The sequence below is a fragment of the Westerdykella ornata genome (genome assembly GCF_010094085.1).
Source record: "Westerdykella ornata strain CBS 379.55 unplaced genomic scaffold EI97scaffold_11, whole genome shotgun sequence".
NCBI lineage: Eukaryota > Fungi > Ascomycota > Dothideomycetes > Pleosporales > Sporormiaceae > Westerdykella > Westerdykella ornata.
This window is the reverse complement of record NW_022986861.1, coordinates 665,394-689,610: the sequence shown is the minus strand read 5'-3', so window position 1 is coordinate 689,610 and position 24,217 is coordinate 665,394. Positions and strand designations below refer to the sequence as shown.

General features: G+C 52.0%; 12 protein-coding genes across 12 annotated transcripts; 3 read left to right on the top strand and 9 right to left on the bottom strand.

Moving 5' to 3' along the window:
• Positions 1–14: 14 nt before the first annotated feature.
• On the bottom strand, positions 15–2,534 carry EI97DRAFT_419252 (acyl-CoA synthetase/AMP-acid ligase-like protein II). Its single transcript, XM_033796989.1, has 7 exons — positions 2,294–2,534; positions 2,172–2,242; positions 1,964–2,111; positions 1,877–1,912; positions 1,333–1,814; positions 435–1,276; positions 15–383 (listed from the first exon to the last, which is right to left on the bottom strand). The coding sequence occupies exons 1-7, from the start codon at positions 2,393–2,395 to the stop codon at positions 265–267; spliced, it is 1,800 nt and encodes a 599-aa protein (XP_033653823.1). The 5' UTR covers positions 2,396–2,534; the 3' UTR covers positions 15–264.
• A 338-nt stretch (positions 2,535–2,872) lies between these two features.
• On the bottom strand, positions 2,873–4,066 carry EI97DRAFT_345355 (RNA 3'-terminal phosphate cyclase; the record flags this gene model as incomplete). Its single annotated transcript, XM_033794776.1, has 2 exons — positions 2,873–3,784; positions 3,830–4,066. Coding segments are annotated over 2 exons (1,149 nt in total), but the record flags the coding sequence as incomplete, so codon positions are not given.
• Positions 4,067–4,425: 359 nt separating this feature from the next.
• EI97DRAFT_54014 (serine/threonine kinase receptor associated protein-like protein) lies at positions 4,426–6,020 on the bottom strand. Its single transcript, XM_033802902.1, has 6 exons — positions 5,867–6,020; positions 5,698–5,811; positions 5,607–5,646; positions 5,464–5,559; positions 4,843–5,414; positions 4,426–4,783 (listed from the first exon to the last, which is right to left on the bottom strand). Exons 1-6 carry the CDS (start codon positions 5,868–5,870, stop codon positions 4,647–4,649), a joined length of 963 nt encoding a protein of 320 aa, XP_033653821.1. The 5' UTR covers positions 5,871–6,020; the 3' UTR covers positions 4,426–4,646.
• Positions 6,021–6,778: 758 nt separating this feature from the next.
• EI97DRAFT_349116 (RmlC-like cupin) lies at positions 6,779–7,330 on the top strand (the record flags this gene model as incomplete). The annotated part of the gene is made up of 2 exons (XM_033794817.1): positions 6,779–6,946; positions 7,007–7,330. Coding segments are annotated over 2 exons (492 nt in total), but the record flags the coding sequence as incomplete, so codon positions are not given.
• A 382-nt stretch (positions 7,331–7,712) lies between these two features.
• EI97DRAFT_442743 (ATP-dependent permease MDL2) lies at positions 7,713–10,146 on the bottom strand (the record flags this gene model as incomplete). The annotated part of the gene is made up of 3 exons (XM_033799772.1): positions 7,713–8,065; positions 8,119–8,245; positions 8,299–10,146. The coding sequence occupies 3 exons, from the start codon at positions 10,144–10,146 to the stop codon at positions 7,713–7,715; spliced, it is 2,328 nt and encodes a 775-aa protein (XP_033653819.1).
• Positions 10,147–10,654: 508 nt separating this feature from the next.
• Positions 10,655–12,193, top strand: EI97DRAFT_54006 (uncharacterized protein). Its single transcript, XM_033802901.1, has 2 exons — positions 10,655–12,006; positions 12,152–12,193. The coding sequence occupies exon 1, from the start codon at positions 10,785–10,787 to the stop codon at positions 11,796–11,798; it is 1,014 nt and encodes a 337-aa protein (XP_033653818.1). The 5' UTR covers positions 10,655–10,784; the 3' UTR covers positions 11,799–12,006; positions 12,152–12,193.
• Positions 12,194–13,256: 1,063 nt separating this feature from the next.
• EI97DRAFT_474255 (uncharacterized protein) lies at positions 13,257–14,413 on the bottom strand (the record flags this gene model as incomplete). Its single annotated transcript, XM_033801890.1, has 2 exons — positions 13,257–13,793; positions 13,919–14,413. The coding sequence occupies 2 exons, from the start codon at positions 14,411–14,413 to the stop codon at positions 13,257–13,259; spliced, it is 1,032 nt and encodes a 343-aa protein (XP_033653817.1).
• A 272-nt stretch (positions 14,414–14,685) lies between these two features.
• On the bottom strand, positions 14,686–16,040 carry EI97DRAFT_501528 (uncharacterized protein). The gene is made up of 2 exons (XM_033802708.1): positions 15,886–16,040; positions 14,686–15,827 (listed from the first exon to the last, which is right to left on the bottom strand). The coding sequence occupies exons 1-2, from the start codon at positions 15,957–15,959 to the stop codon at positions 14,915–14,917; spliced, it is 987 nt and encodes a 328-aa protein (XP_033653816.1). The 5' UTR covers positions 15,960–16,040; the 3' UTR covers positions 14,686–14,914.
• Positions 16,041–16,320: 280 nt separating this feature from the next.
• On the bottom strand, positions 16,321–17,371 carry EI97DRAFT_53987 (uncharacterized protein). Its single transcript, XM_033802900.1, has 2 exons — positions 16,998–17,371; positions 16,321–16,934 (listed from the first exon to the last, which is right to left on the bottom strand). Exons 1-2 carry the CDS (start codon positions 17,124–17,126, stop codon positions 16,443–16,445), a joined length of 621 nt encoding a protein of 206 aa, XP_033653815.1. The 5' UTR covers positions 17,127–17,371; the 3' UTR covers positions 16,321–16,442.
• A 1,198-nt stretch (positions 17,372–18,569) lies between these two features.
• EI97DRAFT_53975 (uncharacterized protein) lies at positions 18,570–19,997 on the bottom strand. Its single transcript, XM_033802899.1, has 3 exons — positions 19,938–19,997; positions 18,797–19,852; positions 18,570–18,744 (listed from the first exon to the last, which is right to left on the bottom strand). Exons 2-3 carry the CDS (start codon positions 19,688–19,690, stop codon positions 18,688–18,690), a joined length of 951 nt encoding a protein of 316 aa, XP_033653814.1. The 5' UTR covers positions 19,691–19,852; positions 19,938–19,997; the 3' UTR covers positions 18,570–18,687.
• Positions 19,998–20,075: 78 nt separating this feature from the next.
• Positions 20,076–21,993, bottom strand: EI97DRAFT_419231 (uncharacterized protein; the record flags this gene model as incomplete). Its single annotated transcript, XM_033796988.1, has 3 exons — positions 20,076–20,412; positions 20,636–20,716; positions 20,933–21,993. 3 exons carry the CDS (start codon positions 21,991–21,993, stop codon positions 20,076–20,078), a joined length of 1,479 nt encoding a protein of 492 aa, XP_033653813.1.
• A 464-nt stretch (positions 21,994–22,457) lies between these two features.
• On the top strand, positions 22,458–24,210 carry EI97DRAFT_433678 (Rox3-domain-containing protein). The gene is made up of 2 exons (XM_033798438.1): positions 22,458–23,007; positions 23,073–24,210. The coding sequence occupies exons 1-2, from the start codon at positions 22,716–22,718 to the stop codon at positions 23,750–23,752; spliced, it is 972 nt and encodes a 323-aa protein (XP_033653812.1). The 5' UTR covers positions 22,458–22,715; the 3' UTR covers positions 23,753–24,210.
• Positions 24,211–24,217: the final 7 nt, after the last annotated feature.

Below are 24,217 nucleotides of genomic sequence, written 5' to 3'. Positions count from 1 at the left end.
GGCATGTATTGTCTGCGTACAATACCAGCATGCTTGCATTGGGACGCAAATGGTGTTGCAGTAATGAAGGGATCCTGGTGGGAGAGCAAGTGCACCTACCGGCAGCTATTGGGGGCACGGGCAGGCGAGCATGTACGGCATACGGCATACCCGTCAGTACGCTTAGTAGAGGAAGTGTTTGGATCGAAAACGCACACTAGAACGCCACTATGATACCAGTAAAGCAATGCAAATCATGTAAAACTTCATTCATTCATACCTCTGTTATTGCAGTCCCTTCCCTTGCTGCAACATCTCCATCCCTTGCTCCTTCAGCTTAAACTTCTGGATCTTCCCACTGGCTGTCTTCGGATAATTGTCAACCCAAAAGACATACTTGGGCACTACGCGAAGTCAGTCGCAGGTATAGTCCGCAAAGACAGGGATATACTCACCCAAATGATGACTCAGCCTGGTCTTCACCCATCCTCGAACCTCGTCCGCCGTGAGCTTCTCATCCAGTTTCTCATGGGGTATCACAAATGCAGCCACACACTCGCCATACCGCTCGTCCGGAAGCCCCACAACGCTCACCTCTTGAACCTTGGGATGCGCAAAGAGGCAATTCTCCACCTCGAGAGGGTGGATATTCTCACCACCTCGGATGATAAGATCTTTTATACGTCCGGTGATCTTGACATAACCCTCTGCGTCCATAGATGCCTCGTCTCCGGTGTGCATCCACATCTCGCCATTTTGGTCCGGCACAAGGACTTCGCGAGTCCGAGCCTCGTCGTTCCAGTATCCCTTCATTAGAAGGTACCCTGATACTGCCAATTCACCTCGTTGACCGACTTCAAGTGTTTGTGACCGGTCGGCCGGATTAACTACCTTGGCTTTCACGTGGGGGAGCAGTCTTCCTACGCTATCGATCCTCTTGTCGATGGGGTCATCCGTAGTGGTCATCAGACTTACTGGCGACGTCTCCGTCATACCGTAGCAAATGGTCAACTCTGTAAGGTTCATGATCTTGTGCAGCTTCCGCATAAGCTCTGCCGGGATTGACGACCCCGCTGCTATCCCGGTGCGCAGATGTTTTAGGCCTTCCGTTGATATGCGGCCGCTAGCAAGGAGTTCCAACTCTTCTACAAACATTGTGGGCACTCCGTACAACGCTGTGCAGTTGTAATCTCGGACTGACTCCAGGGTAGCCAAAGCATTGAAGGCTTCACTTGGAAAGACGATTGTCGAGCCGTGAGTGGCTGTGGCCATGTATCCTAGGATACAACCGAAGCAACTACATGTCCATTAGCCTTGCATTCGGCATGTGATAGCACTAGGAGACTGCAGTACTGGAACAACGGAGGTGGACAACACACGACATCGTTTGGCGTAAGCAGCATCCTGTCTCCGATGCTGTTGCCATTATTCAGTATAGAGCGGTGCGACAGGCAGGCGGCTTTCGGCATGGATGTCGTGCCGGAGGTGAATTGGATGTTGACAATGTTGTGAGGGTCTAGTCGTTGGTCGGGAAGCGCCTGGCCGGCTCCTCCATCCTCAAGCACCTTTTCATACTGTGTAGTGCTTCTGTACGCCTCTGTTGCTACTCGTCCGTCGGAATTGTTTACTAATATGATCTTCTGAAGTGACGGGACAAGCTCCGATTCGAGCTTCGAGCCTTCAAGGTCGGGTACCAGATGTGACAGTAGCGGAATGTTGGAACGTGGTGCTTTGCGTGGCAGATTCGTCTCCGCACCAATTATCAAGTGGGAAGCAGTTAGGTGGTTAAGAGCCGATAGGACCTGGGGTGCATTGAATGCAGGATTCAGGGGCACCTGTATATAGATTTTTCAGTATCCCAGAACGCTACAATCCGAAGATCTGGGCAAGGACATACCAGTATAGCGCCAAGCTTAAAAAGTGCGTATGTGGCCTGCAAATCCTCTGAGCCATGGCTTTACGTTCGTAGTCTACGCTACCGTACAGTCGCATACTCGATGTTATTCCCAAGGGAGACAGCAACACGGTCTCCCTTCTTCACGCCCAGTTTCTGAAGGCCCCGTGCCAATGCATTGGAGTCCCGATCAAGAGCGTCGTACGTCAATCGTTTGCGTTGATGGTGGGATATGACACTGGAGTGTGTAAGTCTTCGGGCTTGGTGTACTGCGCCTGCTGGTTGCAATGCAACTCACGCATTCACGTCCCCATATTGTCGGACAACACCAGCAAAATGCTCAGGAACTGTCTGCTCAAGTAAAGGGGGCTACCACAAGGTATCAGAAGGCTTCCTGCGGCTATTCCGCGTTTCACACACCTTCGTGGGGCCAACACTGAACGCCTGCGTCGAAAGGCCGCGCAGTGAGATGGGGCAGAAAGGAACGCGCCATAGTGAACGAGATATTACTGTGCGCTGCATTGTTCTGCAGAACGCAGGGGAACGAACGACTTGGAAAAGCCAGCCATCTTGCAAGAAGAGGAAGCTCTAAGGACGTGATGGCTGGCGGCTGGACGCGGAAGTAGACCGTTAGCCGCGGTTGAAACGCGGGGTAGCTCTGTGGGGTTGGTGCTTGGCAGTGAATTCAGGGGTGTGTAGTACTCCGTAGGTGGCCAGCACGTTCGGAGTATAGTTATATTCAAGGTATCAAAGACTACCTTAAATATATTTCTGTACTGTGATTTTTTTAACGGAACGGTTTGCGCTCATCAAGTAGAATAGCTGCCAAGGCTTTGATTTCTAGTGGTTGGCTCGTTTTCCAAACGAAATGCAGACGTCTAAGCGATAGGGAGGTCTTTCTCAATGGTTACCTCGCGGTAGATGTCCTAGACCACAATGAATCCCTCTTTCCCATCACCAACGCCATCATCACTCTCTCCTCCACTGCCCCTCCGCACCCACAAACCCAACGCCATCACACCCACCCCCCTCATCAAAATCCACCCCCAACACCCTACTGGCCACCCACTGCGCAGTCCTGGCATGCAAATCCTCCTCCCCTTTACCAGACCCCTCGTCCCCGGCAAAAACCTCACTCCTCCCCTCTGCCAGCGCCTGAAACACGACCAACTGGTCCCTCAAGTACTTATCCACGCACCCACCCTTCGCAACCTCAGATATAAGCTCCTTTGTCGCCTTCTCGACCATCATCTTGATAGTCGTCTCTTCCCGTCCGGCCTTCACAGCTCGACCGTCATGTAACCAGTCCCGCCCCAACTTCATTCCCGTCGAAGTCGTCGCCACGAGGAGGAGATAGTAGCGTCTCGAGTGTCCGGAATCTTCGAACCTGACTTCCACATCCTGCTCCCATTCCACCTCACGCTCTTCAAATATCTTTTTTCGATGCTTCCACACAACCGTCTCAAGAACTTGTCTACACTGACTCTCGCAGGCCTTCGGTGCAAGGAAAGTAGCGGTCAAATGCACTACCTCGCCCCTCTCAGCAAGTCGAAACCCAGGCAATGTACCCCTCAGAGGCGTAATCTCGTACTCCACACATCCAAGCTCCATTTTCGTCCCAGCACCCACATGCGCCCATCCCCTCTCCTTCAACCGTGCCTTGATCCTCGGCACACCAATCTTCTCCAACACGGGCAGAAGAACTTGCTCGACATAATCAAATGACGGTGACGCCGATATATTTGTGCCGCCCGTGATCCTCAGCGTAATCCTCTCATGTGGGGTTCTTGCAAAGAGGACGTAAGGCAGCAAAGCTTGGAAGACGAGATTGGTAGCTCCCGGCGTTGTCTGTCGAACATCCCATACCGGCCCGTTGGCGTCGTTGGCGTCCAAAGCCAGTTTGCTCATCGCCTTTTGCAGCCCAGCTTCACCTTCTACTTGACCGCCACCGTCAACCCTCGGCACAAAAAGTAATTCCTTGCTCTTTAGTGCAAGGCCAGTGACCTGGGCCTCTGCCGCTCGCGCCAGCCACTCCACACCCTTCATGTGCTGGACTTTGAGGCCGCCGCCTCGATATCTGTTGCCCCGGATGTTGGTGATGTGGATAGGTATGCGAGTGAGTGCGGAGAGGCCAATGGCTAGACGGAGGATTTGGCCGCCTCCTTCCAGTGTTGTACCTTCGATGTGGACAGGACGAGGGGCGTCCAATGAGTCCATGTGTGAGCACAAGCTCATGACGCGTGTCGACAAAGGGTGCTTTGGGGTAAAGTAGAGGTGATGTGCAAGTTGAAACTGACTACGTGTTGTGGAAGTAGAGAGTTTTGACAGCATCACCGAATGAAGGAGTGCGTCTGACGAAATGGGTGGAATGGAAAGGAAACTCGTGCTCGAATTGATCGATGCCCAGCGAGGCTGAATCAGACCGAAATGGAACAATGACTTAGAAAAGGTCGTGGTTGGGTATATACTCTTTTGGACGATGAGTCGAAATGTGCCTTCTCTGCGTCAGCCTTGAGTCACATACCAGATCATGTGTGGCTGTGCACGGTCCGCGCCTCCTTCCCATCAACGATACTCGTTGGAAGCGCGCACATGGAAATGGCCTAATAAACCAGAAAGGCTGGTAAATGCTGGAGACCGGGTCTAACAAGCAAATGGCTAGGCCAAGGAGGTACGATTTCAAAGGGTATATAGTAAATGGGTATCGACATGCGAATGGTACTTGCGGGAGCTGCAGCTCACGCCGGATGCGACCTTTCCACCGCCATGATGCTCATTTCCACAGGCCGTATGGTCCGTTGGTGTTTTTCCAGAGCTTTATCGTGCCGTCTTCGCTTCCAGTGGCATACAGCTTTCCATCGGGCGAAAAGCTGATGGACCAGATTGGGCCGTGGTGACCTTTGTTCGTCTCTAAAATGGAGATCAGTAACTCTCCAAAGCTGATGTCCATGCCACATTAGGAGACATACCCAGTTCCTTTTCCTCGTTGAAATCCCAGACTCTCACCCATGTGTCGTTCTGGGTACCACCACCAGTGACAAACTTGCCTTCCGCGCTATGCACCGCAACACTCGCAAGCTCGTAGGGCGTCTTGATGCTCTTGATCAACGAACTCGGGGACGTGCTGTTGAAGAAATAAACACTCTTTCCAGCGGCGACGCTGAGCAGGCCATCTGAAGAAGTGTTATCCAGCTCACAACTGCCGACAATACCTTCCACCGTATACTCTCCAATGGGCGATTGCGTCCGGAGATCCCACCACCTGATTTTCTTGTCCTCTGCCGCCGTTATCACGATACTGGGGTCTGCTGTCCATACTATCGACTTTATGGTGCCCTCATGCACACCGGATCCAATCTCATAGCATCCTGATGCAGACGTCGAAGGTTCGCAGGATAGGTCGAAGATGCGGAGCTTCTTTTCCATTCCTCCTGTAGCGAGGATCTGCGGACGCGGCTGGTTCGGAAGGGCAACGGCTCGAACGATGTGGTTATGCGTGAGGGTATGGAGCGCTTCGCCGGTATGAGTATCCCAGACTTTCCTGCGTCCGTTGTCAGCGTTGAGCACCACAGGTATCAAGTAGTGCTTACGCTGAAAAGTCGGCGGATGCAGTGGCCGCAAGAGTGGCGTCTTGTGAGAGTCTAGCCTGCCATACTGCGCCCTTATGACCGAGGAACGTCCCTATCCTATCCAAGTTTAGCTATCGCACCTGGGATGCGGTCGTCCTACATACCAATCTCCAGTTATACCGTCCCGCATCATAGGGTTCCCATCTGGTAAAGTCAATTGACTATCCGGTGCACGACAATCACTTCAATGCGCACCCTTGCAGGAGGAGATGAGGTAGTATTGGTCGTCTTCAACGATGCCCGAGAAATGGATGTTTGGGACAGGTCGTGAATGGCCGTGGCACGTAAGAGGAACGACTTTCGTGGTTTCTTTATTTCTTAGTACACTCTCATCACAAATATGGTTTGAGTACATCAAACATACCCATCTCGGAAACGACTAGGATGGCCAAGGGGAAGTTTAGGGGGGAAGGAGAGGTATGCCGATTTGGCTGATGAGAAACTCAGCCAGTGACGTGAAGAGATTACGAGAATGGAAAACGAAGGAAACGGTCATGCAAAGGAGGTCATAAAGTCATAGGTGATGTACCAAACCACATGGTGGAGCTTTGCTGGTTGAAACCGCAGCGATGAGTTGACGGTCAAAAGTTTATCCTGACCGATCTGAAAGGCTGCCCCACGTTCACGGACTTAAGAAGCACTAACTGCATTAGGCAGCGAGGATGCTGTTACGTCGATGCCGTTAACAGCTCCTGTTTTTTTGACAAGATGTGGCTCTCCACAATGTCATTTCCACGCATGCTGAAGCGATCAATTGGAAGCTGCGAATACTCAGGAATTATGGAACATAGCAATTCGACGTTGGTGGCACCGCTATTGGAACATTCACCCGACCTCATGTAATGAACACTTTCTAAGCATGACGTAACCAATCTAGCTTGCACCCTTCTTCAACCACCCCTCAAGCGCCATGATGCGGTGATAGCTCCGTCTAGAGTCGTAGGCAGTAACATATCTTCCATACAAGCTTCAATTACCACCACATCTTCTGCTCCCTGCGATTGATTGAGAAATCATGTTCAAACCCACCTCATCTCTCCGGCATCTTGGGCGTACAAACATCACTAACACACGTCACTCCAGCCTTCGAACCCTCGCATACATCCGTAGTTGTAGCTCGCCCATCCGCCCATTCCATACTTCCCCCAGCCATAACACCGGTAAAGGACCTCATCCTTCACACTCAACGCCCAGGTATCCCGAGGAGCCGCAACCTACCCATACAAACACGGCACAGAAGATAGCCACTGGCTCAATCCCCAGGTTCGTCGTGTCGGAGGTCGGAAACCGCAAAGATGCGCCGCCGAAGCACGAGATGGTGTATTTCAATGGGCTGCTGAATACGGAGCGTCGCTTCGGGGATTTCAGGACGGTGCTACATACGGGGCTTTATTCGCAGGTAGTGGCTATGGAAGTTCCCGTTGATGGAGAAATCGGAGATGAGGTATGCGCCCTATGCTGCTGTTCAAGTTCGTGGGTTTTCATAAGTTAATGTCTCCCACAGGTTCATACGGTGGACCAAGTCTTACTCTTCACGGCTGGTGAGGGTTTGGCCACCGTCGGAGGAAAGGATCAAGAAGTCCGTGCGGGTGATGTCGTTGTCGTCCCGGCCGGAACCCAGCATCAGTTCGTCACCGTAGGGGACAAGCCACTCGAGTTGGTGACAATATATTCGCCGGCGGAACACGCGCCGAACACGGTGCATAAGACGAAGGAAGAGGGTGACCAGGCGGAAAAGGAAGGTATTGACGAAGCGCCGGCTTGGAGTCGCAAGACCAAGAAGGATAACGAAGCTGCGGGCCTAGTGAGACTGGATGGGACGTATGATAACGAGTAGACGAGAGTATGGATGTCGTGTTTATTATCTAGTTAAACATGTATGATCATAGGCGTTTTGGTAATATGCCTGAGTTCGACTGTTATTTATCGCCGGAGCTAAATGATCAGCTATGAGGGAGGAGTGTACTGTACAAGTGCATAACTAAACCGACCGCGCGAGCCACATCAATACTTCAGGCGCGCCAACATTTGTCGCTGAATGGTATGATCTCTAGGTATAGGGTATGGTGTGTACAAAGCCGCGAATCCGGGACTCCGATCGAGGCAAATGGAATCGTTATGTAAGGAAGTCAGACAACCAATCGTCCCCGTATCACGCTCGCTTCAAATCCGCTCAACGAAAGGAAAATCATGGAGCCTCTCGCAGAGTTCTACGAGGGATTGTTTTTGCTCACATCCTGTTCGTCTCCCTCTTCATCTTCCTGTTCCAGATCTTGCTCCAATTCCTCTTCAACAGTGAGCCTGGGGTCTTTGATCTGAGGTCCGGCGTCGCCACCGCTCAGCTGCCATTCCATGAGTTTGCTGAATGCACCGTTAGGGTTGTTCGCGAGCTCCTGATACGTTCCTTCTTCAGCTACGTGGCCGTCGGCACTCAGGCAAATGATACGGTCCGCACGCTTTATGGTCGACAATCGGTGCGCTATGCTAATGGTGGTGTTACGTTCCTGGAGGAGCTTTCCGAGGGCTTGGTTGACGAGAGTTTCAGATTCTGCGTCGAGAGCACCTGCACAGATGGTTAGCGTCTGGTCAACACGGTGAGGCTATCGAGAAACTTACTCGTTGCCTCATCAAGGATAAGAATGTCCGGCTTCTTGATAAGGGCTCGTGCAATGGCAATGCGTTGCTTCTGGCCACCTGATAGCTGAGTACCCCTTGCGCCTACATGCGTCTCGAGACCGTCGGGCTGCAGATGATTAGTCTCGAGACTCCTGTTCATATTACTGCCATGGCACTTACGAAGTCACTGATGAATTGGCAGTTGGCTTTACGAGCGGCGGCGACAATCTCGGTTCGCGTTGCATTTGGAACACCATAGGCGATATTCTCTGCGATGGTTCCAGAGAAAAGGACTGGTTCCTGGCCGACGAACCCAATCTTTCTTCTCAACTGCTTTGCATTTAGCTTTGTGATGTCGCGTCCATCAATCGTAATGGTTCCCGCCGTCGGAGCGTAGAACCGAAGCAATAAGCTCGCCACTGTCGACTTGCCGGCACCGCTAGGGGCAACAATTGCGACATTCATGCCTTGCTCTATCTTGAAATTCAAGTCCTTGAAGATGGTGACGGCTGGACGAGTTGGATAGCTGAATGACACGTTTTTGAACTCAATTGGGCCGCGCAAGGATTTCACGGGCTCGCCAACTGTAGGATGAATGGTTGGATTACGATCCTGCAGTTCGAAGAGGCGGCTTGCAGCACCAACTCCTTTCATCATTTCGCCCCAGAAGCCGGAGAGTCCCACCATGCTTGAGCCAGCATATGCCGTGTACATCAAAAAGGACGATAGCTCTCCAATCGTGATAGCTCCGGACTTTACCATGCTTCCTCCGGCATATAGGACAGCGATGACCGTCAAGTTTCCCATCAATCCGGTGGATCCGTAGAAAGAGGCCGCCACCATTGCTTCCTTTTTGCCGAGTTCGAATATCCTTTTCACTTGGCGATTGTAACGTGCGGTTTCCTGGATTTCGGCTGCGAATGCCTGGCTCGTTCTCACGTTGCCCAACCGCTCTTCTGCTACCTTTGTGAGAGTGCCTAGGTTCTTCTGGATCTTCCGGCTGATATTTCGCAAAGCTCGCCCCGAGAAGAACGCGACCACCGCGACGGGAGGGCCAATCAAAGCCAGAATCCCCGTGAGCTTGAGACTGACCCAGCCCATCATTGCGAAGCCCGCGGCACCGGTAACCAGGGAGCGAAGCCCGTCAGACAAGTTCTGTGTGATGCTCTTGCCAACGATGATTGTATCCGATCCTAGACGAGAGATGAGATCTCCTACTCTGTTCGCGTCGAAGAACTCGGCATTTTGAATGAAGGTCTTGCGATACAGCTTGGAACGCAACCTGGCGACAATGCGCTCGCCAACGATGCGCAGAATGATGATACGTCCGAAATTAGCCGCTGCTCCCGTCGCTAGAACGCCAGCCAAAGCAATATAGAAAGTCGTGATGTCCAGGCCGAAAAGCATCTCTTGGGATCCTTCGGACTGTGTCGCAATATCCAGTATCTTGCCGATGGAGAACGGAACAGACATAGAGACCGCTGATGAAACGAGCAGGAATACAAACGCGACGGATAGCGTCTTCATCTCCGGCCGTGCAATCTTGATCAACCTCCAGATTTCTTTCATTCCGCCTGGCTTTCCAGATCCACCTTTGCTCAACTTTGCGCTCAGATTGACCTTCGCAGCTGCAGAGGCCTTCTCTGACTTTGTAAATTCCTGACCTTCGTCCTCGGGCTCATGATCCTCGATATCGATGACGCCTTTCTCTTTCATTTCCTCTTTGTATGACTTGGCAGCCTTCAAGATGACAGTTTCATTCCCGCCCGCCTGTGACAATGCCCTTGAGAAGCTGAATTGCCGTAAAGGAGGGGACTGTGCTCGTGACGCGATCGAAGACGGACAGGTAAGGCGGCCGAGCAGAAGGTCGCGATTCGGGTGCGAATGACGGTGGGAATTCATCGAACGCGCAGTAAAGGACCTCCATTGTGTTGACACAGTCTGACTCTGGCCTGATATCTTAGAGAATAGAGCTCCATTCCCAGGACTGTGCCAGGCTTTGGCGGAGGAAGGAAGGATGATGCGCATGTCTGCGCGGAGGGCAGTCGGCAGCTCGCTTGCTGTTCACCGAGGACGGGACGATGATACTAAGGACGAAGTCAAACTCGACATGGCGAAGAAATCTATGTAGGGAGGTGTGTTCCGGATCTGTTGGTTGGCTGTGATGGAGTCGCGCAACCCAAGTGTCAAGGTAAAAGTTCTCGGGCTCGGGATGACGAAACCACACCATTGATGCGGCCCGCCGGCGTCGGCGCCCCAAAGCTTCAACGCGGTGCAGGTGCCTGGCCTTGCCGGCACGTGACTAAGCTGATTCGTACCCTCATAGCCTTTTTGAGCGGCTACTCCAGTCACGATTGTCCGTAGCAGCATACAGACATTGCATTCGTTCGTCGCTCGTTTCAGCATACTTCTCCCTTTTGGCCCAAGAGTCGCTCATTGCAGTACATCGGACAATAGCTGGCTCGCAATACCCTGGAACACCGTTTTAGAGAGAAGATTTACATCCTGTGCCAGGATCTCACTCGTGCAAGGCCCATTCAGGTTCCTTTGGCGCGTCGTCGAATTCCCTTCACACCCATTGCCCATTGATAGACTCGCGCCAGGCCATGACTGTGCCACGCCCCTGAAGCGTATCCTGCCTTGACCTCTGAACACAGCAGGACAACATGGAGCACTATGCTCCTCACCATAGGGCTTCGTTTGAGGGTTACTACTCCAAGTTCGACCTACCATCTGGCGCCCACATAGCGCTCATAATCTGCAGCGTCCCTGATGCGACAGATCTCCCACCCCATATGGTGTCCTTTACGTACTATTCGAAATCAGGCTCCGCCATATACCACCGCGAGCATTTTGTATCCGAAATACACCGTGTAACAATTGATACACGCTCGCATGCATTCGAATTGCGAGTACCGGGAATGGGATCCATGAGATGTGAAGCGAATTCTAAGACGACATACGACCTGACAAGCAATGAGTGGAAGCTAAGGGCAGAGACCGTCGGACGGTTACCATGGGGTTTGCGATCCGAAACACCAGAGGGATGGATGGTTCGGCTCCCGTTGCCACTGCACTGGCACGTACATTCACTCTGTTCGCCCTGCATCACTGAAGTCGATATACCCTCTTTCGAAATCGCAGCCGAGGACCACTCAGGGAAAGCTGCTGTACACCAAGAGAAGAACTGGGCCGACAGTTTTCCCTCGGCGCATATGTGGGTGCAGGCGCACTCTCCCTCCACTGGTTCAACTATATGTCTCGCCGGAGGAGAAATATTAGGAACAACAGCATACTTGCTTGGTTATCGATCTACGGGCGTCGACATCAGTTTTCGCCCACCTCTATCACTTGCGATATTTGGTTGGTCGCCATTCATGTCCGTAGATGTAGACTGGGAAAACCGCGCGTTTTCCCTCTGTGTGAGTGGTCTTTGGAGGAAGATTGAAGTCCGGGCAAAGGCGCCGAGAGACAAAGGGTGGTTTGGTATCTCTGCTCCTTTCTCAGAGGGCTTCCGAAAGAACTTCTTGACCGAGAGCTTTCTGGCCAATGTCGATGTCCGTGTTTTCGAACGGAGCTGGTTGGGTCGTTGGAAAGAAGTGAAACATGAGACATTCCAGAACGGTAGCCTTGAGTTTGGAGGTGCCTATTTTCCGCACAGAGGCGAAAAGGAGGATTAACGCATGCCACCTCGTCCCTGCTTCGTGAGGGACCGCAGACATGCCTGTGAGAGACGGTTGACAACCTCGCAAGCGTCCCGGTGCAAGCACTCACGGCTGTGACGGATAGCCTCTCACACATCCACTTAAGAACATTATCGCCTTGACTTCAGGTTTCTTGAACGGCCATTCGGGGACAACGCATTGTACCAATGCACCTATTCAACATGTGCGTTTAACTTCGCCATCAGTCTCCTCGGGACTCAGAGCGTAGTCCTTCATCTTAGTCACTGTCCCTTGAAGAACTTTGGTCATGCTCGCAAGCTCGTATTTCAGCCAATAACTCGTAGGACTGGCTCTAACAGAAAATCTAGCAACGGAGGCCCTGTCACGATACAGGTTAACTCACCTCCTTTGTGTTGAAGACAACCGGGTTTTTGAACCTTTTTATGCGCAGCTAGCCTCTAACGCTAACTAAATCCCTTCTCCTGGTTTTACACGTCTGTTAACATCTATTGCGTAACAAAGAGTAGGACTATGTGGAGAAGAACGGCCAGGTAAAGGATGAGATGGGCGTTATGGTTGTCCGCCAGACTTGGGTGAGGGCGTAGATGTTGTTGCATGACGTATATTTGAGTGATCTGTCGATTCTATTTCGTTATATTTCATACAGTATCACCTGATTCTAAGCGGATTGCCCCTATTATCATTATATTTTTCTCACGACTGCTCCATTGTCCTTCCAGTATTCGATCAACATGAGCATACGTCTTACGTTCTCTGGGTGCATGGTTTGAGGAAGGCCGTGGTCTAGAAATCCAGTTCCATCGCAGCTGTGAGGCATTCTTCGGAGCTGGATTACCAATATTCTCATTTAGACTTTTGCACACCGTAACCACAGCAATAGACAGCCATCCAGATCTTACAACCCGTAACATAAGAGAGTGGGATGGTCCAAGCGACTGGCAGCAGACTTCCAAGAGCCAGTACTGAGCACTGTGTTCTGTACGAGTATACCGCGACCTAGTACAGGAGGAAAATATCCTGATGCTTGGAGCCGTTTCCGTATGACTGGATTTGTGGTATTGCTCACAGTTGTTATTACGGGCCTAGACGTGACGAGATGCGTTACATGATATCTGAATACTTTGCTGTATTTTTGTATGGTGGGCCATGCATGATGCTTACTTTAATACGCATCCCAGAAGAAGGAACAGTGATTCATTCATCTTATAAAACACAGACTCGTGCTATGTAAGGTGGAAGCAAATGAGCCTCAAACCCGGTCATATTGAAGACTCGCAATACTCCGACGGGAGCAGGAAGAAACCTCCGTTGAACTGACTTATGAAAGTTAATATCCTTACTCCGTGTCCATGCCCTGCCCCATGAGAACCGCGGATTTCGTCCCTTCTCATATTTGCTCCCATTCATCCGCAACGGCCTAGTTTCTTCGCATGGATATCTCCATCTTGAGTATCACAGAAAATGGATGTTAATCGGGTCCATTGATTGAAGAACTCTGGTTAGCATATCATCAGTCGCCCCTGTCGGATTATCGTCCTGGGATCCGTTGGCCGCCGGTCCTGTCGTTCGTGCCCGCCGTATACTTTCTAGTCTCATTAGGGTTCCCTCCCTCTTTGCGGCGAAAACATCTTGCCGGTAGTCTGATCTGGCCACGAAAGCGCGTAATCCATCGTCGATAGTGCTGAGCAGTGAAGCGCGAAGCGACACAAACTTCCCCTCTGGCTCCCTCAGGAGCTTTGGAAGTGTTGTCTCATGCTTGGATTTCCATGCCGAGAGTGCCTGATCAACCTCTCGAATTGCAGCCCACGATACTCGCCCCATCAAGCCGTTGTAGCCCCTCGCCTGGGGATATTCGCTGACGGTTCTTTTGTTCTCTCCCCAGTCGTAGTCTTCAATGGGTTGCTCAACATATTTGTTCCAATATGCGTCGCGATCGGTAACTGGAGTAAATATGCTAAACTGTGGGCCGGTAGGGTCAATGACCCAGGTCTTCTGGCTGTCGCAAGCAGTGACAAGGACAATGTTGTGTTTTCGTCCGTCCCTGATGGCTTGGGGAACGCCTCCGCGGCCGCCCTTCGTATCGGAACCTTAACCTTTACGGTGGGCTCATGTACTTTGACTCGTGTCTCTTTTGTTAGTGTTAGCGGAGCTCTTGCTTGACATTGTTGCCTTCGCGTGCAGGAACACTTATTTGTCAGTAGCTCTTTGAGGAAGTCGTGGAAGTAGCCGATGGCTTCAGTGCACATCTCTGCGCATAGAATCATCTTCTTGTCTGACTCATCGTGGACCAGGTTTTTTGGAAAGGCGTAGAAATATTGGCCAGGCTGTCTGGGCCCATCGATGATCACGAGCTCATCGCCTTTGTCCTCGACATTGACGACGTTACTGGCGTATGTGCGCTCTGCAAAGATCAAGAAGACGTCCTGAAGCAGCGTTCCGGCGCGTGTCACGATTCTGTCCAGATCCCCTTCGCTGCAATCTTTTCTATGGGTCTTCCAGTCGCTTCTTTGACAGTCCCTGTTGCAATACCAAGCGTTCTTGCAGCGGCCGCACTGCAATGAAGCGCTTTTGCCACATGTAGCGCAGCTGTGTTCTGTATTGTCACTCATTGTAACGTGGAGTCGAGTTTGCGAAGCTGGTGCGCGTTGTGGGTAAGGATTGAAGAAGGTCGAGTGCGGCGAGGCTGGGTTTAAATCAGGTAGGAGTGAAGGCGATTCCGCCGTTTGCTGGCTTCACCGACCTGGATAAGTGTGGGTCTTGTTGTATTTGGTTAGCACCACGAGGCGTCGGCGGTGAAAGGCAATAGCTCGGTGAGAGTCGCCAGTAAATCTGAAGACATTGGATTTCAGAACCATTCTGCAGGCCTTAGAAGCGGCGTGCTCTCCCACTGCGAGTCAAATACGACAATGTTGGAACTATGGCTGTTATAGAAACAAGTGCGGTGTGCCTGTCCTGTCCTCAAACCCATCTCACTCATTGCTTCCACGATGAGACAAAAGAGATCTAACGAGAGTGTAGCTTTGAAGCAGAGGAACTCAAACATGGAATGGCCCAGAGACGACCTTCCGTACTTCAGCATTGAACTTTCTGATTCAACACCTTTGAACCCGTCATACACTTAGTTGATTGATTACGAGATAGGAGTAGTGCTTTTCGAGCCAGGCCAAACAGTCCTCGTCGAACGAATCATCGGAAGTGCCACCGTCGGAATCAGTGTCGGATTCGTTTTCGTCCTCGTCCTCCTCATCATCCTCCGACTCGACACTTTGAGGATCATCGGAGTCGCTGCCGCATTTATCAAGACCCTCTCTGCGGATTGGAAGCTCGCCGGCCATGACTCGGCGGAGCACGGCTCTACCCTTCTTACGATCCTCTTTCTTGTAGATGGTCATTCCATATAGGCCCAGGAAGCGCCATTCGCTGCGAAAGTGTCTCCTGAGCCACTGCTTCTCTTTCTTAGTGTAAGGGGCACTTGCACGCGAACGCTCGGCAGCGTTCCCCTTGAGTACCGTTTCCGTTGACTTGGCGTTGAGCGTTGGCTGCACATAGAGTCTTTTGTACCTGTGCCACCGGGCTTGCTCCGAAGGGTCCCAGAGCACGTTGATGATAGAACACATGTTTGGGTCGTCCAGAACGCTAGGACCGACCACAGGACCAACGGGTGGCCCACTCAGCTTGATCTCAGTGTTTTTGCGCTTAGGGTCAAAGTACGCGAGATTTTTGCCCTGACGGTCTGTGATTTTTCCTTTGGTTCTTCCGGTTGGGTCACCACAACTGATTCTCCAGTTATGAGCGGATGCAGGAAGACCCACAACGTTGCACGTGGCGGTTGGACAGTGTAAAACGTCCTGAAGCTCGAGCTTGCCATGGGCGTCCGGACCGGAGCGGGTTGGTGACAGCTTCACGGGGAGTAGGACGGTGCCAAGGCCAACCACAGGCAATTTCGTAAGCCACGGGTAGTGGGAGCAACCAAAAGACTTGAAAGGCGTGTATGTGGTGAACCATCGACGGTCGCTACTCAGACTATGAGCGTTACTTAGCGAGGAATTCATGTGAGCGATATCCATGACAAGAAACATACTGAGCGTTGCTGCTGGTAGACATCACCCAGTTAGAGGACAAAGGGCCCTCGGTGGTTGTTGTCGCTAGACCCATCTTTGTTGACGCTGATGGCTGTATCGACAAGCACCGAGAGGCGATGATGAAGCGTTGAGCCCCACGAGATATCCGCCGTTGGGATGAGGTGTGAGAAATCAGTTTCCAAGTCCGGCTGCGTCATAAATAGGGGCGGAAGTGCTTAGTAACGTTTTCCATCCTAGGAGAGCACTCATGAGAGTGCGTTCCTCAGTTGGAGTCTCCCTCCAGCTCTGTTGGGTAGAAGGTGACCGGGCGAAGCTGCTCCTGCCGGTTTCACACAAGGCAAGTTCCGCGTGAAGAACGAGCGAACAATCTGCAGTTAAGAAACACAAAAAGGGTGGTTCAAGTCATCTACATTATCAAGTAATTCAGCTACCTGCCGTACATGGCCACTTATGCCATAAGTCCATTCCCACCGTCTCCGGATATGCAATTCAATACCCAACCCTTTTTCCCGCCCCCTCCCCAAAGTTCCATCAATTCAATTGAAATCAAACCACCCTACATCCCTCCCTTCCTTTCCCAACCTTCGCTCGGAGATTCCATGGGCACCCGCACATACCCAATATTATCCCACACGCCTTCCCTCTGATCCTCCCTTAACCAAGCAGACAAGCCATCCCGCTCTCGCCCAACACAATTGAGCTGTTGGAGGCTTTCCAGAGTAAGTCGGCGGGCTGTCTCCGGCCGCACTGGTGGAGGTTGCGAGGGTGCATGATCGTCCGATAATGCTCGGGAATGGAGCCTTTTGCTGTTGGGGGAGGGGGTAGGCGTAGCGCTTGGAGGAAAAGAGTAAGATTCAGTGATAGCGCAATTCTGATCCAGTCGAGGTATGGATGTCCATGTCCGGGGAACAGTGTGCCACTGATCGGAGTGAAAGGACTCCTGGGTCTGTGCGTGCGTACTGGCGCTTGGTGCGAATTTGGAGTCATCAATCTTGCTCTTCTCGCCATCCTCGTTGGGAATATGGTTCAGATCATTCTGAGGGATAGTCTTCCATTGTTAGCGCCATGCAAATATATTCAACTGCGAACTCGATTATACTGTTCGACTTACACTAGGAGACTGAACTGATATGCCACGAGATGTTGTAAGCGAAACAGGGCAACTAGAAACAGTCCCAACTGGCACGGAAACTGGATCGGACGAAGTGGTGCTGTTGCTGATGATGTTGTTGTTGGCCATTGACGTATGCCCAATTCCAAATTCCTGCACATGAGTGCGATCATATGAGAAGGGTCGGTACTCCTTTTCGCAGAATGATATGTATATAATATTTGCGTGTTGAATCTGCTGGTGCTTGAAAGGTCTCCGGTGTGAGAGACAGTGTAGAGGGTATTGGTACCGGTGGTGCGATAGGCGTTGAAGGCACCCTCAGTGTCCAGCATCCAATTCCCTCATCAGCCCACGGATTTCAAAAAGGCAGCAATAAAGAAACAATAGTACTGCTCGTGACAATAAGAATACAATAGGAAGGCAGACTTGCTCCCGCATATTATCTGAGGTGTAGGTCACCAGGCACCCATGTGACATGACTGTTTGAGCCATGCCCGCTCATGACCACTGGGCCGATATGGCTGCACCTCACAGCTGGAAGAATATTACATGATGCCCGAGCCTGCTAATCTTGGTTGAGCATGCGTGGAATAGAAGCTCAACCGTGTTTGGAATGTCACTAAAATAGATCGGCATGCTGTTGTTCTTGAGAATGTGAGGAACCCAAGGTAGCTGAGCTGTGTAACGTCTGAACCAGGCAGCCAATGCGAGGCCGAATAATTACGGCGAGACATCTGATAGCTGGTTCAAGATCTGAAAGGACAGTAGGACGCAAGGGTGGTATGGAGGTATTACAGGTCTGCGAATGCAATTCCGTTGCTGATCTTCCCGCAGCCATTGATAGAAGCGTCAGAAAAACTTCACTGGCAGAGCTGGTCAAATAAGCCCGACAGAGTGCAATGATTCGAATAGCGAGCCGGTGCCAATGGTCGGCATCATCTACATTGCAAATCATGCGCTAGATTGAATCAATGAACTCGCTGTGTGAGACTAGGCGGCTTTAATCGTAAGAGACCTATTTTAGATCATACCGGGGTACTCACCTTCATCTGTACTACCCTTAGACAGAAATATCACACCTTACTAGCTGATATAGGACGGCCAAAGTGGTTTAAAGATGCGGTCGTGTCGCCGTCCTCTGCATGAATACGAACTAACCGGCCATGACAGACCTCGAAATGCGGTCATGGGCAAGGGAGAATTGAAGCATATATAGGATTTGAAGTCACTCCGTGGGAAGTGGAGGGTAATGTCGCCGTCCGTAGCGATGAAAAGGGTGTCAGGCGTGACACACCGGTTAGGGCATGGCCAGAAGAATTCAAGCCCTCAAACTGTGGTTCTAGGAAACCTTGTGGATCTAAGGTTCACGTAGGCTGTACATCCAACGGTCCAACAGGTGTGCGTTATCGATTGCGGCACCGGGCTGACCCGAGCTGGTTCAGCTTACCTGCAATGGCTCAAATGAATGTATGGAAGATGCGCAGTGACGTACGGAAGGCAGCTGTTCCTGTGTGTCAACTCTCGTATCAGCCAATCATAACTGCAGAATCACTGATTTTAAAAATCGATTTTCTGCACGAGTGTAAATATAGATCGCTGGATTTTCACGGAACAGAAGTTAACCTGCAAGACTTCAAGTCTAAAGTGGAATATACTCGTCGTACGTCGTCCCCGTGCCTCTTAGGGAAGTTCAAAGACTCCCAGAATCGTTCCGAGTCACATAGACGGACCTGGTACTTGTGGATTTCTGCAACGGTCAGCAGACATCTTGAGACACGAGGCACGCTTTTTGCGCTCACAAAGTAACGGTGGCCTTCCGCGTCGATTTCAATTGCACCTCTGTACAGCAATTCCGCTCTAGTGCTTTTCTCCATACGTGTTATATTTTCTTCCTCTCCAGGGGTAGCATATTCATGGACTCCATTCAACGTAAACGCGTGTATGCTTGGACGGGAAACCGCCTCGTCGACAAAATTGGCCCAAGTGCCTACCATGAGACAGCAGTAATTGAACTTGACTTGATGCAGTGTGGCGGCGTGTCGCTTAATGAATGCCACCAAGGTATCCTCCACGGTGAACGCGCCGGTCAGGGTCAATGATCGTAGCTTCGGCCATGTTGTATCGAACCCAATCCATGTTAGAAGGCAACGCGGCGGATCATCTTCCAGTTCATGCTGGTACATGAACATTGTGAAAACAGCAATGTCGTCTAGGAGGCCGGGTCTGTCAGAGAAATGGAGGCCCAGTTCTGTCAGAGACTTCGCTCCTTTCAATAGGGCGGCAAGCTGCGCAAGCTGCTGTCGTCGTTCTCCGGAGTGATGGTGCAGGGAGAAAACAGTCTCATCATGCGCAATCAGGCAGCTAGAGAAATTCAGCTCTAGTTTCGACAAACCACGGAACAGGTACGCTGCCGCCCGGTGCTGCTGAACAGAGAGCGAATTGAAAGCAGTCATGGTAAAAGAGACACCCGGTTCTCCATCCAGGCCATCGTCAGCTAGTACGTGAAACTCGCGAACACCTGAATAAGAGGTCTTATGTATGGCTCGAATAACATGGTGTATCCCAAAATCATATGATCGGACGAGAGCATGCACCGACTGGATCCACTCTGTCGGGTCCGGCCCTGCGGCCATCAAGTAACGTCCAACAGACTCTAGCCACAGCGGGAACGCTGGAAGGTCTGTCGGGGCCATTGGCTGCGGTGGAAAGAGCCAAAGTCTGCACCAGGGGACTGCAACGGGCAGCTGTCAGCGATCAACTTTGCTACAAAGCGAGTTCAGGCAAAGTGAAGAGGCGCCGAATACGCAACCGTCTGCGACTCGAATTTGGGAGATGGGCCACGCTGGTAAGACCTACTGTGCAACCGTCAATACGAATTCTGGAATGAAGCATAGAGGTGATATGAAATATGCATAAACGTTTTACTAGACGAGTACGTACCTATATTGCATGAATCGTGCCTCCAGCGGAAGTTGGCGAGGGCCAGGGGTATATCTGATCGAGGAAACATTTGGCATCCGCTTAAGGGCTGTTTCAAGCTCACGAGTGAATATGCCGTTTTCATAAAGCTCTTTCTGGTCATTGAAAAGCTTTACGTAGGCTCTGTAACTCCAGTACCTGGTCGTGGCAAGCCCAGAACATCAGCGCCAAGCAACTCAACAAGCAAAGGCCATAATACCTTTGAGAATCACGCGTAGATTCGCCATGAGGACCGAGCTCTACTTCTACTCTGCGATCGTAAATCCTAGGATTCTCAACCAGGTAGGGATCAGCTATAGACGCATCAAAAACTAGTTCCCCAACATAAGTAGAGTAGACTGGGTGCTGAGAGATGTTCCTCCGGGCTCGTAGCACAATTTTCCGTGGACATATTAGTGCTTGCTTGAACAGGTATTGAGAAGCATTGTCCCTGTATCTCGCGGAACTCATCAGCCGAAGAACAATGGCAAGGGCCGAGATATTGGACGGCTCAAGCAGCAATTGTGAGGTTGAACTCTTGATCGATCAAAATACATAGATAGTATAAAGTGCTGATTACATCTGACGCACGAAGGGCGTGCTCTCAACAGAAGCTTGCTTACTTCACGCGAATTAGCATCTCCTATGAAATATGGGATATGGTGTAACGTACCCGTGACTGACGAGAGACTCTACGAGCAGCTTTCAGCGTCGGTATATCTGCATAGCTGAAAACCTGAAGCTGGATTTCCGAAGGGAGGCTAGAGAAGCCCATGGTCCGCCGGTGAATGAAGCTGAGGAAGAGTTTCAAGTCAAAATGCCAGCGGCAAAGGGAGAAAAGCGAGGCGTGCAGGGCGTGCAGGAGCGTCTAACTGGTTTGGGCAATGCCCAGAAGTGGCTGTAGTGATGGGCAATGTGCACGATGGCAGGGAGATCACTGATCAAAATGCTCAAGGGCACACTATTCTGTTATTCACTGTTGCCGCAGTTTATTCAAGGCCGCCATAATGCCCTCGGTCATGGGCTCTTCCACGGATGTTCGGTTCGCTGACATCTGCTGCGTAGATGGCTCATGAGACTGGCCTTCAACAGCGACGCGTTCTGCTTCGCGCATAGCTTCCTCGACATCTCCGTCCAGTTGCCAGGCCCGACCGTCCTCAGCTAAACGATGCGGGGGCCTCTTATCTGCATCTGCTTCCTCCCGAGCTTCTCCTGCTCCCTCTTCAATCGTTACATCTCCTGACATCGTCGCTCTGGTGCTACGGGAATTTGGACCGCGCTTTGCGGCCTTCTGAACCCTGAAGGGCTCTCTCACGGCGTTACACCAACGCTGAACCTTCTTCTCCCCCCATCCAGCGATCATGCCAATCTCCTCCGGGGACGCATTGATAGCGGTGCGTATGCTTCCAAAGTTTGAGACCAGGCCCAGAGCGTCAGTCTTGTTGATACTGCGTGGCACTGTGATGAAATCCACAAGGTTATCCGAGTAGCTAGTTGACTGTTGAGCTCGGATACTGGTAGGGGCAGCATGCTCAAACGTCTTAAACAACTCCAAGTACCGGCCGGCTTCCTGGGCGCTCCAGCAAAGCATGATGGTCACATTGTTGATCAACGAGGTCTTCGACAGTTCACGCAGGGTCTCTTCGTGATTCTCAATATCCACCATGGTGAGCAACACGCGCAACTTATACTGGCCCTTCAGGTCGCGAATGCGATTGTAGATGTACTCTGGGTGCAAGCGGTGGTACTTGAGAGAGAGAAACAGCGCGCACGTGGTTGCGCCCAGCACGTAGTCGGCTGGAATGTCGGAGTACTCCCAAGCCGCTGAGCGAACGCTGTTCAGTATGGGGTTGCCTTTCTGGCGCGGTGATACGAGGATGGAACTAGGACCGGACCGCGAGGGTAGAGCTTGCGGCCGAGGCTGCTGCACCCGTGGAGGGTCAGTGGAGGTGGACGACGTCTGCGGTTCGCCTGAGTTGCGGCTCGAGAGAACGGCGGGTTGGCCAGGGCGGGAAGTTTGAGGGCCCGCTTCATCCATATTGGGCCTTCTCTTCAGTGAATGTGCGCATTGGTGCTAGCCCTACGCTGGATTGTCCTGCATGGTCGCAGAGGACGCAAAGTGACTGATGGTTCGTTGTTTGGTGTCTCATCATCAGGTTTGTTTCCAAGAGTTTCCAAGTACTGCCGAGGAATCCCCGGCGCCGTTAGCCCCGATCACGTGCGCGCTACGTCGATTCAGCCAGGCCAGGCTCAACGCTGGGCCGCTTGCAGGGCTCTCCTCTTCACTCACCACCTCCACCTTCTACCTCCGCCATCGTCACTCCACCGCCGCCCCAAACCCAGCGCCGGCGCTCGATTCTAAAACCTACACACCCACTGCTCGCAATCTCTGGCACGGCGACTTCATTACGGATGCGCACGCCTTGAACGATCCCTCCGTCCCCAGCTGCCGCGGTCGAGCCGCGAGCGACGAGCAAGCCGATCGCCTCCGTCCACCCACCCCGCCGCTCTCAGTTCCTCGACCCGCCTGTCCTCCAAGTCGTCATCCTCATGTCCGAACATACGGCAAAGCGGCAGCGTCTGACGGGGCGCTTCTCGCCTTCCTTGTCGACATCGCCGCCCTACCACAGTATCGCCAAGGCGCGTGAAGAGACAAAGACCGTTGTTCACCCTAACACTCCAACCTCCCCACCCTATCCTTCCACGCACACGCACTCACTTGGAATGTCTGGAACGAATGCGACCGCTCCAGCCTCCGAAATGACTCCTCCCTCGTCCGTCCACATGTCCCAGCAACCGTCCCAATCGGCGGCCTCTGCTTCGAACCCCCCACCGTTCGCGACTCCAAGCAGCCTCTCGGGTGCTGCTGCGTCCTCCAATAATGAGGGTGACGGCGATTTCGTGATGGCCGACAATGCGGCGGATGACACAGGTGCACCCAGCGTAGACAGACGTACCGATCATGAGCGGGACAGTTGGAGTTCTCTCCCGGGTCAAGGCGCTGCAGCAGGAGGTATTCCTGGCAGCGGTCTGTTCAAGCTGGCGCAAACCTGTAAGGTTCCTCCTAATTGCAGTTCTACCTTGTGCCATGGGTTACTGACACGGTTTGTGCGTTAGCTCACCCAATGTCCCGACCAAACCCGGCAGAAGATCTATTCAGCCTCTTTGGGTTGAGTGACACAGCCAAATCCGTGGCAAGGACTGACCCAAATACGGGAGAAAAGATTAACAAGCTTAGAAAGTCTTATGAAGGCCACATCAAAGCGTTGCAAATAGCAGGCAAAGCAAAAGCCGTTAAGCACGAGCACCTCCTCACACAGTACATGGCCTGGCCCGAGGAAGAATATCGCAATCAGAGGATCATGGGGAATGAGTTCGAAAAGGCCTTGGACATGGGAACACAGAAACTGACCGGGGGCTTTGAATCACTGATGAACAATGCCTTTGCTGGTATGGGTCCCGGGGCTCTTCCGCCTCAAGAAGCACAGAAGTGGCGGACCTATCTTGGTACCGACGAAGTTTTGAAGACCAAGCCAACTGCCGAAGGTGCACAGAACAGGAACATGCCTACTCCATCAGCTGCACCAACACCTGTCGCCGCCCCACCCGCCAGGGCAGCAAGACCAGAGCGGCCCGGTGCAAAGCGCAGTTACATGGATGCTTCGTTCCAAGGGTACAGCGAGAGTTTCGCAGACGACAGTTCCGACAAGGACGATGGGCAGAGCATGGCGAAGAAGCGCAGATTGGGGTTTGAGCGGACATCTCACCAAGTAGAGGTGGGCGGCGCACGTCGCTAGAGGCGAAAGCCCAAAGTTTGAACTCACCACTGGTCTCCCGTACCGCTGTCGTTTTTGCGGAGACCAGGCTTCCTCGGCAATTCGGCGTTTGGCGGTTTCAAGGAGTAGGCGGAAAACGGCGTTCTACTACACTACGAAAGCGATTTATCGATTATCTGGTATATTTTTTATTCGGAGGGAGTTGGCATACTTGGGCTCTGGGGGTTATCTGGTCCCGCTGGTTTTATTTGGAAGCCAGTGTGTTTTTTCTGCAGCGCGTGTCTTTCTCTGCACGGATGAGGTCCTCACGGATGAATGGAAGGGTGGGAGAGACGACAGACGAGCGATGAAGGTGAAGGAGGACTACTTATTGTTTTGTGCATACCTGGGTGGCATTAGTTCCCCCCCTTATGAAGATACCCGAAAACTCTGCACTGCATATGAAATACCATAGGAAGGAAATGGCATTATCAAAAAAGTGAAGTC

Excerpts from the sequence above, each read along its gene's own strand:
- EI97DRAFT_419252 (XM_033796989.1), bottom strand. The coding sequence starts at position 2,395 with ATGCAGCGCACAGTAATATCTCGTTCACTATGGCGCGTTCCTTTCTGC. Across the intron at positions 1,913-1,963 it reads ATAACATCGAGTATGCGACT|GCCACATACGCACTTTTTAA; the intron begins GTACGGTAGCGT and ends GAGGATTTGCAG. Across the intron at positions 384-434 it reads CAGGCTGAGTCATCATTTGG|TGCCCAAGTATGTCTTTTGG; the intron begins GTGAGTATATCC and ends GACTTCGCGTAG.
- EI97DRAFT_54014 (XM_033802902.1), bottom strand. Across the intron at positions 5,415-5,463 it reads GCATCCGCCGACTTTTCAGC|GAAAGTCTGGGATACTCATA; the intron begins GTAAGCACTACT and ends CAACGGACGCAG. Across the intron at positions 4,784-4,842 it reads CAACGAGGAAAAGGAACTGG|AGACGAACAAAGGTCACCAC; the intron begins GTATGTCTCCTA and ends TCTCCATTTTAG.
- EI97DRAFT_54006 (XM_033802901.1), top strand. The coding sequence starts at position 10,785 with ATGGAGCACTATGCTCCTCACCATAGGGCTTCGTTTGAGGGTTACTAC.
- EI97DRAFT_501528 (XM_033802708.1), bottom strand. The coding sequence starts at position 15,959 with ATGGGTCTAGCGACAACAACCACCGAGGGCCCTTTGTCCTCTAACTGG. Across the intron at positions 15,828-15,885 it reads TCTACCAGCAGCAACGCTCA|TCTGAGTAGCGACCGTCGAT; the intron begins GTATGTTTCTTG and ends TAACGCTCATAG.
- EI97DRAFT_53987 (XM_033802900.1), bottom strand. The coding sequence starts at position 17,126 with ATGGCCAACAACAACATCATCAGCAACAGCACCACTTCGTCCGATCCA. Across the intron at positions 16,935-16,997 it reads TATCAGTTCAGTCTCCTAGT|ACTATCCCTCAGAATGATCT; the intron begins GTAAGTCGAACA and ends TAACAATGGAAG.
- EI97DRAFT_53975 (XM_033802899.1), bottom strand. The coding sequence starts at position 19,690 with ATGGCCCCGACAGACCTTCCAGCGTTCCCGCTGTGGCTAGAGTCTGTT. Across the intron at positions 18,745-18,796 it reads CGGAAGGCCACCGTTACTTT|AAATCCACAAGTACCAGGTC; the intron begins GTGAGCGCAAAA and ends TGACCGTTGCAG.
- EI97DRAFT_433678 (XM_033798438.1), top strand. The coding sequence starts at position 22,716 with ATGACTCCTCCCTCGTCCGTCCACATGTCCCAGCAACCGTCCCAATCG. Across the intron at positions 23,008-23,072 it reads GTTCAAGCTGGCGCAAACCT|CTCACCCAATGTCCCGACCA; the intron begins GTAAGGTTCCTC and ends TTTGTGCGTTAG.